Below are 12,324 nucleotides of genomic sequence, written 5' to 3' on the forward strand. Positions count from 1 at the left end.
AGTTCGCTTGGCTGTACAACAGTTTCTACCATTGGTGCGCAATCAGGGGGTCAGAGTACTGTCAGACAATGCAACGACGGTGGCCTACATCAACTGGCAGGACAGTACCAAGAGTCAGCCGGTGGCCGCTGAGGTGGAACAGCTCATGATCTGGGCAGCAAAACATCTCGCTCTTCTGGCGGCATCGCACATCGCGGGCACCGACAATGTGCAGGCGGATTATCTGAGTCGGCAGACAATCGACCCAGGAGAGTGGGAACTCTCCTACGAAGCCATGGATCTCCTGGTTCGCAGATGGGGGTCCTCCACATCTGGATCTAATGGCAACTCAAAGGAATGCCAAAGCCCCTTGGTTCTTCAGTCGCAGAAGGGAACACGGGGCAGAGGGAGTCAATGCTTTGGTGGTGCCATGGCCGTCCACGGTTCTTCTCTACGCCTTCCCACCGTGGCTCCTGGTCGGCAAGATGCTTCGCCGCATGGAGGTCCATCCGGGGAAGGTGATTCTGGTAGCTCCGGAGTGGCCCTGACGCCCATGGTTCACAGATCTTGTCAATCTCTCGGTGGATGGTCCCCTGCGGTTAGGTCATCTTCCCAACCTGTTACATCAGGGCTCTATATTTTTCGATCAGGTGGATCGCTTTTGTCTAGCGGCCTGGCTTTTGAAAGGCAGCAGTTGAGAAAGAAAGGTTATCAGGAGGACGTAATTACCACTCTTCTCCAAGCACAATGGACGTCTATCTCGCTGAATTATGTTAGGGTTTGGAAGGCATTTGAATCCTGGTGTAAGGATCAGGGAGTTTTTCCCCATCAGGCTTCCATTGCTCAAGTGCTGGCATTTTTGCAAATAAGCTTAGCCAAAAGGTTGTCGTTCAGTTCCCTACAAGTGCAGGTGGCTGCCTTGGGGTGTCTTCTGGGTAAGGTACACGGTACGTCTCTGGCGTTGCATATGGATATCGTCCGCTTCCTTTGGTGCGAAGCATCTCTGCCCCCCAGTCCGTTCCGTTTGTCCATCGTGGAACCTTAATCTGGTCCTCAGGGTCTTGTGTGAAGCCCCCTTTGAGCCTTAAAAGAGCTCACATTAAAGACTGTATTTCTAGTGGCGATATGTTCCGCTCGTAGAGTGTCTGAGCTTCAGTCCCTTTCTTGTAGGGAATCTTTTCTGAGTATCTCAGATTCTGGGGTCTCCCTTAGGACGGTTCTGTCTTTTTTACCGAAGGTGGTTTCCTCCTTTCACGTTAACCAATCGGTGGAGCTTCCGGTGTTTTCAGCTTTGGAAGAGGAAACGCCACATGCACGTGAGTTGCGGTGCTTAGACGTCCGCCAAGTTCTCCTGTGTTATTTGGAGGTCACGAATTCCTTCAGGGTTGTTTGTCTTGTAGCATGGTACAAAGAAAGGCCAACATGCATCCAATGCAACTATTGCACGTTGGTTGAAAGAGGCTATTGTGTCTGCTTATATCTGCAGAGGCAGGCCTGTTCCTGAGGGACTGAATGCACACTCACTGCGTTCTCAGGCCGCTTCATGGGCTGAATGTCAGTTGGTTTCACCGCAAGAAATTCGCAGAGCGCGACCTGGAAGATGTTGCATACGTTTGCTCATCATTATTGATTGGACGTCCAGGCTCCGGATGTTAACAATTTTGTCAGCGGAGTCATTCGAGTGGGACTCTCAGGGTCCCACCCTGCGTAGGGAAGCTTTGGTACATCCCAGCAGTCTGGACTGATCTGGGTACATACAGGGAAAGGAAAATTGGTTCTTACCTGCTCATTTTCGTTCCTGTAGTACTCGGTTTAGTAGCCGAAGCTATCTGAAGAAGATGTCATGTTACTCCTGTCTATATTCCGGTTACTCAAAGTTGGGCTTATTATTATCAGTTTGTCTTGTTGATCTGCCAAGTTAGTCTGAATTTTTTTATAGTTCTCTGCTTTGAGACTGTTTATACTGAGGAGATGCAGGTGGCACACCGGTCTAATAGGGGATGCTCTACTAGTTTTTCTCTGTCTCCATCTGCTGGAAGGGAGGCAAAACCCAGCAGTCTGGACTGATCCGTGGTACTACAGGAACGAAAATTAGCAGGTAAGAACCAATTTTCCTGTATTTCTCTGTCTCCATCTGCTGGCAGGGATGCATAAACCCAGGAGTCTGGACTGATCCGGGTATGTACAGGGAAATGCCATTAAATAAAGCCATGCGGACCTTGGACAAAACAGCGCCTCTGGCAAGGTTTACTTTCGACCTCCCCCCCACTTCCCTTTTGTGATCATTTGTTCGCAAATGTACAGACAGCCTCAATAGGGTAGCATGGTACCCCGAGCAGTCACCCTTCTTGCCCACTCCTAGTGACAGCCCTGCATGACCATTGAAGGGTGGACTTAAAACAAAGGGTGGGCTCTTCCAACAAGCATTTACGTAACATCAGTTGACATATTAAGTTCCTCACTCATCTTGTTTATAACATAGTTAACTATTTTATTAGAATAGTCAGAATTTTATATAGTCCTTAATGGTATTTTATGATATTTTAACTGTACTTTTATATTTTCAATTTTAATTGTATTTTATACTGTGATTTCTTTTTATTGAATCTTAAATTCATTTATTGTAAACTGATGTGATGTACCCTCCGAACGTCGGTATATAAAAACAAATAAATAAATAAAAAGGACATACCTGCTATTTCATCATTGTTAGGCTACAAAAAACAAAATATGGTAGACCTAAAAATGAAGAGAGACCTGGGACTAAACTTAAAAGAGGCAAACAAGAAATCTAGCTAATACAGTTACTTTGATCTTGTATGTGAATTCAGGTGGAATTGATTTTTAGGTTTAATGTGGTTTTTTTTTTAATCTTATGTAAAAGAAGTGATCTCCTCCTCCAAGATGATTTAATGAGAAAGCACAACATGTTTAAGTATAAGATTCACCAAGGAAAAATGTCATGGTGGGGGGGAAAAACCCTGGCATCAGGTCACCCAGGAGCCTAAAACTCAGTTCCCGGTTCCAGCTTGGGAAGAGCCACTGTGGTGCAGGGATGCCTATTTAATAGCCAGGCCCAGGAAGGGACGCTTTTACTGGCTAGGGCCACCTGTTGCTAATGGATCTGAGAACAGCTGCTGCTAGGAGAAGCTGTGGTGGCCCAGGGCTGCCCGCTGCCACCAGGCTACAGAGAAAAAGGCTGGCGAAGAGGGTGAGGGGCATAGGGGGAAGAGAGAAAAGAAAAGCAAAAGGTAAAAATAAAGTTAAAAAAGAAAATCAAAATTTAAAAGATAGAAAGAGCAAAACAATGTATAAGGGAAAACTGTACATGGCTCCTAAAAAGGTTTTGGCTGGCACCTACATTTTCTAAATATTTTTCCAGCCCTGAAAAGTATATTTCAACACTGCCATATAACCAAAAGTACAAGAAGTTTTCAAAAGAAGCCACAGAGCATTTCTTTTAAATCCATAATTGAGAATATTGAAGGATTTTGTGTCAGCAGTGCCCTCTTACTGTCTTGGTTTGTGTTTTGCAGGTTTGGACAGAGCCTAACATTTTTAATATCTGCATCACATCTTACAAGCAGTTGTTCAAAGGCCACCAGGCATTCCTAAAGATGAGATGGAAATACCTAATCCTAGATGAGGTGCAGCAAATCCGGAGCATGAGCCGGAAGCACTGGGAGGTGTTCTTCAGTCTCCGAAGGTCTTACATCCTGTTCTGTTGTCCCAGAATAATTTGGGGAGGGATAGTGGTTATTTTGTTCTTTCTGCTGTAATTTCTGGACAAAAAAGACAGAAAATCTTTCCCTGTACGTACCCGGATCAGTCCAGACTGCTGGGTTTTGCCTCCCTTCCAGCAGATGGAGACAAAGAAAAACTTGAAGAGCACCCCCTCTTAATCTGGTGTGCCACCTGTCTCTCTTCAGTATTTCTTTGTCTCCAGCAGATGGAGGTGGTGTGGAACCTGCATCCTGAACTGATACTGAAGTTCAAACAAAAAAAAAAATAATAATAAAAACCAGATTGAAAAACTAAATAGCAGATCAAGCAGGACAAGAAGTGGTGCTGATCCTCCCAGGGGGTAGGCAGGTACTGGTGGGACCATCCCCCCTGGTTGCAGGTATATCCGGAGCTAGGGTTGGATACACTACCTGCTCCCTTGATCCAGTGAGACGCCTGGGGTGAGTACTGGTGGTCCGGTCCCTCCTTCTTTGCCCCGGCTCCAGAGAAGTCTGCATTCCTTTGGTAAAGCTGGATTGGCCGCTTAAAAATAAAAACAAAAAAACAGCGAGCCTTTCTTTGTTGCTTTGCTGCGCGGCTGCCCTGTCACTCTGCAAGCTTGGCGGCGGTGGGTTCGCTGCCGTGTCTTCGGCTCCTGGGTTCCATTTGCTATTTTTGGGTTGCTGTGCATCTCTCGTGCAAGCCTCCCCTCACCAGCCATGCCGCGTGCTTCCAGGTGCACTGCCTGCAGGGAGCCAGCTTTGTGGCTCTCCTGAGCAGGCCTGTGTTCTCGGTGCCTCCCCGGCGGGGAGGGAACATCAGGTGCAGCAGGGGAGAGCATCAGCTAAGTCCCGCGGTACGGGCAAGCAGCTGGCTGGGCAGGAGAATGAGGCTGACCCATTCCCGCTGAGTGCAGGAACGGCAGCCGTTTTGGATACATTTGCTGCCGCGGCAGTTCAAGCAGCAGGGGGAGGGGATCTCCCGCCTCAACTTTGTCCTCCTGACTTGAGTCCTGGGAGTCCTCAGGGTTCGTTTCCAGATTCCCCCAATGACGACTCCGTTCTCCCGGTGAGGGATCCGAGGGACCAGCCTGCCTTTACTACGGACTTTGTGCTGTTAATGCACAAAGCTTATCTAGCGAGCATGTCACAGCAGGATGAAACAGGGGCGCGCAGGCTGTCTGAAGATCCACCACCCCGGAAGGTCCTCAGGCGGCCAGAGCCGCAGGGGGCTGTTATAATTCGAAAGATCCTAGGTCCCTCGCCTCATGGGGATCAGGGGGCCCTGCCCTGGTGTCTCGGACCTGCTGGGGCACCGAGGCCTTGACCCTCCTCCGGTTCCTACTCCCTTCACTGGGATGGATCAGGACGAGGAACCAGAGAGGTCCGTTCTGGTGGATGGTGATGACCCGAGAGTGGTTTGCTTATTCCAGAGGGATGAGCTTGATCCGCTGATTCCACATTTCCTAGCCAAGCTGGGAATTTCGCTTCCTCGGGATGTCCCAGGTCACGACACAGTGGACCCTGTTCTGGCTGGGTAGCGTGGTCCATCTAGGATGTTCCCTTTTCATCCTATGCTCCAACAACTGATGATCCGAGAGTGGGACACTCCAGAATTGAGCCTGCGAGTGGGACGAGCTATTGACAAGCTCTAACCGCTGCCTGAGGATTCCTTGGAACTTCTGAAGGTTCCTAAGGTAGACGCTTCGATGTCAGCTGTCACCAAAAGGACAACTCTTCTAGTGGCAGGAGCAGCAGCTCTTAAGGATCTCCAGGACAGGAAGCTCGAAGTCCATCTCAAAAGAATCTTCGAGGTGTCGGCGCTCTGTGTTACGGTTGCTTTCTGTAGCAGTCTTATGCAGCGAGCAAGCCTGAGGTGGGTTCAGCAACTCCAGTTCTAGGGACCTCTCTTCTCAGGAGTCGGAGCAGGCGGAGCGCTTGGAGGCGGCAGTGGCGTATGGTGCGGATGCCTTATATGACCTCTGCCGTACCTCATCCAGGACTATGGTATCCGTGGTTTTGGCCAGAAGGCTCTTGTGGCTACACAACTGGTCTGCCAATGTTTCTTCTAAGTCTCAGTTGGGGGTGCTCCCCCTTTAAGGGCAAATTCCTGTTTGGGGAGGACTTAGAGCAACTGATAAAGTCTTTAGGGGAAAATAAGATGCATAAACTTCCTGATGACAAGCCTAGAGGACCTAAGAATTTTCTCCCTCCCCACTCTCGCTTTCGGGGTCAGAGACATTTCCGTCAGAGCAAGGCGCCCCCTCCGGGATAGAGGCAAACATTGGGGAGATCTCAATTTTAGTCCCACTCCTTTCGAGGATGCAGACCAAACTGCGACAGAGTCAATCAAGGGTCTTTGGGATCCAAATCCTCTCAATGAGGTAATGTCGACCCTTTACTCTGTTCCAGTCATCAGTGGCCGGCTATCACTCTTTTACGAGGAGTGAGTCAAAATAACATCAGACCAGTGGGTTCTAAACATCATAGAACACGGTTACACTTTAGAATTTGCTCAGCCTCTTCGAGACCTATTTCTGATTTCTCCCTGTGGTTCACTGGTAAAGAAGCAGATCGTGGGTCAAACCCTTCACAGGCTGGAAGACCTTACGACCATCATTCCTGTTCCCCCAGACGAGTGCAGGACCGGACGATACTCACATCTATTTTTTGGTGCCCAAGAAGTAAGGCTCTTTCCGTCCGATTCTGGATCTCAGATGGATTCAGATAGAAACCCTGCACTCAGTCATTGCGGTGGTGCGCAGCGGCGAGTTCTTGGTTACCCTGGATCTAACGGAAGCATATCTATCAGAATCTGCAAGGATCATCAAAGATTTCTTCGATTCATGGTCCTCGGGAAGCATTTTCACTTCCGTGCCCTCCCATTCGGTTTGGCGACAGCTCCTCACACCTTCACCAAGGTTGATGGTGGTGGTAGTGCCAGTTCTCAGGTGGGAGGGAATACTGGTTCACCCATAACTAGACGATTGGCTCATTCGAGTGAAATCGGAAGACCTCTGCAGGCTGGCGGTACACAAAGTCTTACACCGCCTGTGCTCCCTCGGTTGGATTGTCAATCAATCCAAGAGCCATCTGCTTCCTTCCCAGGTCCTGGACTTCTTGGGAGCATATTCGATACCTGAGTCGGCAAAGTCTTTCTCATGGAGGAACGGATAACCAAGCTGACATCGCAAGTTCAACGTCTCTTGTCGGTGCCGGTACCCAGGGTCTGGGATTGTTTGCAGGTTCTTGGCTCCATGGCATCCACTCTGGAATTGATCCCGTGAGCATTTGCTCATATGAGGCCTTTGCAGAGAGCCTTGCTTTCCCACTGGGATCCTATGTCAGAAGAATTCCAGGTTCCCTTGCCACTCACTGAGTCCGCCAGGTCCAGTCTTGGTTGGTGACTTGTTCTCAACCACTTGAAACGAGGTATGGACCTCGAGGTACCTCAGTGGGTGATAGTAACCACGGATACCAGCCTCTCCGGTTGGGGAGCAGTGTGCCAATCTCAGTCGGCCCAGGGCCAGTGGTCACAGGAGGAGGCGCAATGGTGCATCAATTGCCTGGAAACGAGAGTGGTGCACTTGGCTTTGCAGAGATTTCTTCCTCTCATCCGCAATCGGGCGGTGCGAGTTTTGTCCGACAATGCAACGACAGTGGCCTACATCAACCATCAAGGAGGAACCAGGAGTCGTTCAGTAGCCTTAGAAGCAGAGAAACTGAGAGCCTGGGCATAACGACATCTAGCCCTGTTGGCGACCTCTCACATAGTGGGGAGTGACAATGTGCAGGTGGGTTTTCTAAGCCGTCAATGACTGGATCCCGGAGAATGGGAGCTGTCCTTGGACGCAATGATGCTCATCTCTCGCTGGTGGTGCAGTCCTCATTTGGACATGATGGCGACTCAGAACAATGCCAAGGCACCACACTTCTTCAGTTGCAGAAGGGAACATGGGGCCCTAGTACTTCCTTGGCCCCATGACGTTCTGTTCTATGTGTTTCCTCCATGGCCTCTGGTAGGCAAGATTCTGAGACAAATAGAAGCTCACCCAGGGACGGTAATCCTAGTAGTTCCAGAGTGGCTTCAGAGGCCATGGTTTGCAGACCTAGTCAACCTGGCTTTGGATGGTCCTCTGTGCCTGAGTCATCTTCCAAACCTGCTGCGTCAGGGTCCTGTATTTTTCGACCAGGCGGATCACTTTTGTCTAGCGGCCTGGCTTATAAGACGAGACAATTGAGAAAGAAAGGTTATCCTGAGGATGTCATCACCACTCTCTTACGGGCACAGAAAACCTCTACTTCTCTAACTTATTTCAGGGTGTGGAATGTCTTCGAATCTTGGTGTAGCGAGCAAGGGGTCCTTCCTCGTCAGTCCTTGGTGGCATTGCATTTCTACAGAAAGGCCTCAGCAAGGGGTTATCCTTTAGTTCCCACTGGGTGCAAGTAGCAGCTTTGGGATGACTTAGAGGCAAGATTGAGGTTGCGGCTCTGGCAGCGCACCCTGATGTGGTGCATTTTCTTCGAGGGGTGGAGCACTTGACACCTCCGGTCCATTCCATTTGTCCTTTGTGGAGTCTTAATTTGGTGCTCCAGGTGTTATGTGAACCTCCTTTTGAGCCCCTCAAGAAGGCCACCTTAAAGGATTTAACTCTCAAGATGGTGTTTTTGGTGGCTATCTGCTCCGCTTAGAGAGTCTCTGAGATTCAAGCCCTCTCGTGTAGGGAACCTTTTCTACGGATTTCTGATTCCGGGGTATTGCTCAGAACAGTTCCAGCCTTTCTTCCAAAGGTTGTCCCACCCTTCCACTTAAATTAGTCAGTGGAACTTACGGCCTTTCCGGTTTTCGATTGGGATGCTCCTCACGCTAGAGAATTGAAGCGTCTAGATGTCAGGAGAGTTCTTTTGCGTTACCTCGAGGTCAATGTCTTTCGGGTTTCAGATCATCTTTTTGTTCTGTGGAGTGGTGCTAAGAAAGGACATAAAGCATCTAAAGCTACCATTGCCCGTTGGTTGAAAGAGGCTATCGCTTCCACTTATATTTGCCGTGGACGGCCTGTTCTGGACGATTTAAAAGCTCATTCGATCCGGTCACAAGCTGCTTCCTGGGCAGAGAACCAGGTGATATCGCCGCAAGAAATCTGCAGAGCGGCGACTTGGAAGCCTCTGCACACTTTTGCCAGACACTATTGTTTGGACGTCCAGGCACCGGGCGTCATCTGTTTTGGGAGCAGTGTCATTCAAGTGGGACTCTCCAGGTCTCAACCTAATTAAGGAAGATTTGGTACATCCCAGCAGTCTGGACTGATCCAGGTACGTACAGGGAAAGGAAAATTGATTCTTACCTGCTAATTTTCGTTCCTATAGTACCACGGATCCGTCCAGATGCCCGCCCATTGGGGGGGGGGGGGGGGGAGGAGGGAGAGGTGTCCGGTATTTCTTCTTGAGAGACCTCTCGTTTTCTATTCACAGCAATTTCTGTCTGATTTCCTAGGTGCTGCAGAAGAATACAGATTACTTCTCACATGTACGTAGTTTGATTGGTTTTCTTCTTGTCCTTGTTTGATCTGACCATTGTTTTAAATTGGTTAAGGGTCCATCAAGCCCAGCATCCTGTTTCCAACAGATGCCAAACCAGACCACAAGAACCTGGCAATTACCCAAACACTAAGAAGATCCCATACCACTGATGCAATTAATATCAGTGGCTATTCCCTAAGTAAATTTGATTAATAGCCGTTAATGGACTTCTCCTCCAAGAACTTATCCAAACCTTTTTTGAACCCAGCTATACTAACTGCACTAACCACATCCTCTGGCAACAAATTCCAGAGCTTAATTGTGCGTTGAGTGAAAAAGAATTTTCTCTGATTAGTCTTAAATGTGCTACTTGCTAACTTCATGGAATGCCCCCTAGTCCTTCTATTATTCGAAAGTGTAAATAACTGATTCACATCTACTCATTCAAGACCTCTCATGATTTTAAAGACCTCTATCATATCCCCCCCCCCCTCAGCCGTCTCTTCTCCAAGCTGATCAGCCCTAACCTCTTCAGCCTTTCCTCATAGGGGAGCTGTTCCATCCACTTTATCATTTTGGTTGCCCTTCTCTGTACCTTCTCCATCGCAACTATATCTTTTTTGAGATACGGCGACCAGAATTGGTTAATCTGCTTTGGTAATGCTAATACTGAAGAGACTCAGGTAGCACACCAGATTAAGAGGGGATGCTCTTCAAGTTTTTCTTTATTCTATCTGCTGGAAGGGAGGCAAAACCCAGCAGTCTGGACTGATCCGTGGTACTACAGGAACAAAAATTAGCAGGTAAGAACCAATTTTCCTTTAAATGTTCCAGAATGCACTGGCAATTGAAAGAGCTTTACCCCTTTCAGTCAGCCCATACCTGAACATTAGCACAGGGATGTAACTGGATGACAAGTGAAAAGAACTCACACCGAACTTACTGAATGCTTTGCATCTTATTTTCAGCCAGCGACGGCTGCTCCTGAGGGACACTCCATTGCAGAACACCTTGATGGAGCTGTGGACCATGGTTCATTTCCTCATCCCAGGGATTTCCAGGAGGTATCTGGATTTTCCAGTGAAAGCAAGTAATGAAGAAAACCAGGACTACTGCCATAAACTGGTGATAAGACTGCACAGAGTATGTCATTTTATTAAGAAGCATTTAGCTCTTGTAAAACAATGTGTTCTTAATATTGAAATGTCATAGTTCCCTGTACGTCCCCAGATCAGTCCAGACTCCTGGGTTTTGCCTCCCTTCCAGCAGATGGAGACAGAGAAATGTTTTACAGCCACCGGTATATAATCTAGTGTAGAGCCTGCTCTGTATTTCTCCGTCTCCAGCAGATGGAGAAGGTGCAAAACCTGCAGTCCAAAACCTCATTAAAAAAAAAGCACAAAAGGAAAGGAAGGGTTTCTTCCAAGAGGATTTCCCTCCTTGGAAATTGGCAGGTCTATGGGACCATCCCTCCTGGTTGCAGGGACGGATGAGCATGGGTTCGTGACCCAAATTTGCTCTGATTGCCACACCGGAGGCTGAAAGCTGATGGTCCATTTCCCTCACCTTCCAGAGTTCGGGGGAAGCAGACTTCAGAAAAAGCTATCATTTTTCCTTTATTGTATCTGTATCCAGCTATTTTCTTGTTGTAAATTTCAGTTCCAAAAAAATAAAAAGGGTATTTGCTTAGCCTTGTTTCTGCTTTCTCCCTGGCGGTGGTGGTGCAGGGAGGCAGCCCAGGGGTTTCTTCTTTGTTTTTGGGCTCCCGGTACTTTTTTTCAGTTTCCCCCATGTGGCTGTCTGCTGTGTGGATTGCGTGGTGCTCAGATATGCCTAAGGAGCTTCGGTGCTCTGTTTGTGGCCGCGACTCCTTGCACCTTTCGCGGGATGGCCGCTGCTCCCCGTGCCTCTCAGCAGGGGAAGACACGTCGGGAGGGACTGCAGCAGCTTCCTCGCTGCAGTGCCAGTCTGGGGGAGCAAAGGCTGCACGGCGCAAGGCCGACGATCCGTTCCCGCTGAGCTCGGGAACGGTGGCCATTTTGGAGACTTTTGCTGCTAAGTCCCAGCCTGCAGCAGGGGGAGGAGATCTCCTGCCAGTGCTTTCACCGCCCAATTTGAGTCCTGAAGTGGCCCGGGAGGCCCACGGTGGGCAATCGGGGGAGAAATCAGATCCTTCTCCTTTTTCGCCCAAATTTGTTGTTTTAATGCACAAAGCTTTTCTGGCCCGCCAGGCTGCGAGGCAGCGCTCTCACAAGCACAGTGCAGTTGAGCCCTCTTCTGCTTAAAAGTCCAAGTTGTCAAGGTCCTCAGGGGCCACCAGGATTCAGAGGGTCCGTGGTCCCTCGATGTGTCGGGGGCTCCTGAGGAGCTTTCCTGGGAGAAGTCGAACAAAGGGGTGTCGCCAGGGGATGGCTCCCCAGATGCGGAGCCAGATCGAGGTCTGCAGGATCTGGCCTAGGAGCTGGCAAAGGTTCCCACTATGGACGGAGACGATCTCAAGGTGCTTCGCCTTTTTCAGAGGGACGAGCTAAGTTCCCCGAAACTGGCTGTCCTGGCGGAGTTGGGTATACCGGTTCCTCAAGAGGAGTCAGACCACGAGAATATGGACCCAGACATGGTGGGCTTATGGGGCCCAGCTAAGACCTTTCCATTTCACAAGTCTGTGAGACAGTTGATGATCAGGGAGTGGGATACTCCGGAGACTGGCTAAGGTGAGCTGGGCTATGGACAAGCTGTATCCATTTCCTGAGGGAACACTTGAGCACCTGCGGGTCCTGAAGGTGGATGCCTCTGTCTCTGCAATTACCAAGAAAACGACCATCCCCGTGGCGGGGGCTGCGGCTCTGAAGGATTTATAGGACAAAAAGCTGGATGTGCACCTAAGGATTTTTGAGGTCTTGGCTCTGGGCATCCGGGCAGCTGTCTGAGGTAGTTTTATGCTTCGGGCATCTTTGTGATGGGTGCAACAGCTTCAGGAGAACAGAAGTTTGTCACCCTCAGAGGCTCGGCGTGCAAAGCATCTCGAGGCCATAGTCACTTATGGTTCGGATACTCTATATGACCTTATTCGTACCTCGTCAAGGACAATAGTGTCTGCTGTCTC

At 49.2% G+C, this 12,324-nt stretch overlaps 1 protein-coding gene across 7 annotated transcripts in view; it reads left to right on the forward strand.

Annotated features, from left to right (window-relative positions):
* The window catches only part of LOC115100599 (E1A-binding protein p400-like), a 274,887-nt gene that overhangs the window by 117,368 nt on the left and 145,195 nt on the right, over positions 1-12,324 (forward strand). For all 7 annotated transcript variants that reach the window (XM_029619158.1, XM_029619157.1, XM_029619159.1 and 4 more), the window contains 2 exons: positions 3,516-3,685; positions 10,190-10,364. In XM_029619158.1, coding sequence (XP_029475018.1) covers positions 3,516-3,685; positions 10,190-10,364 — 345 coding nt within the window. The remainder of the gene's footprint in view (positions 1-3,515; positions 3,686-10,189; positions 10,365-12,324) is intronic.

Source organism: Rhinatrema bivittatum, chromosome 11, assembly GCF_901001135.1.
Source record: "Rhinatrema bivittatum chromosome 11, aRhiBiv1.1, whole genome shotgun sequence".
Lineage (NCBI taxonomy): Eukaryota > Metazoa > Chordata > Amphibia > Gymnophiona > Rhinatrematidae > Rhinatrema > Rhinatrema bivittatum.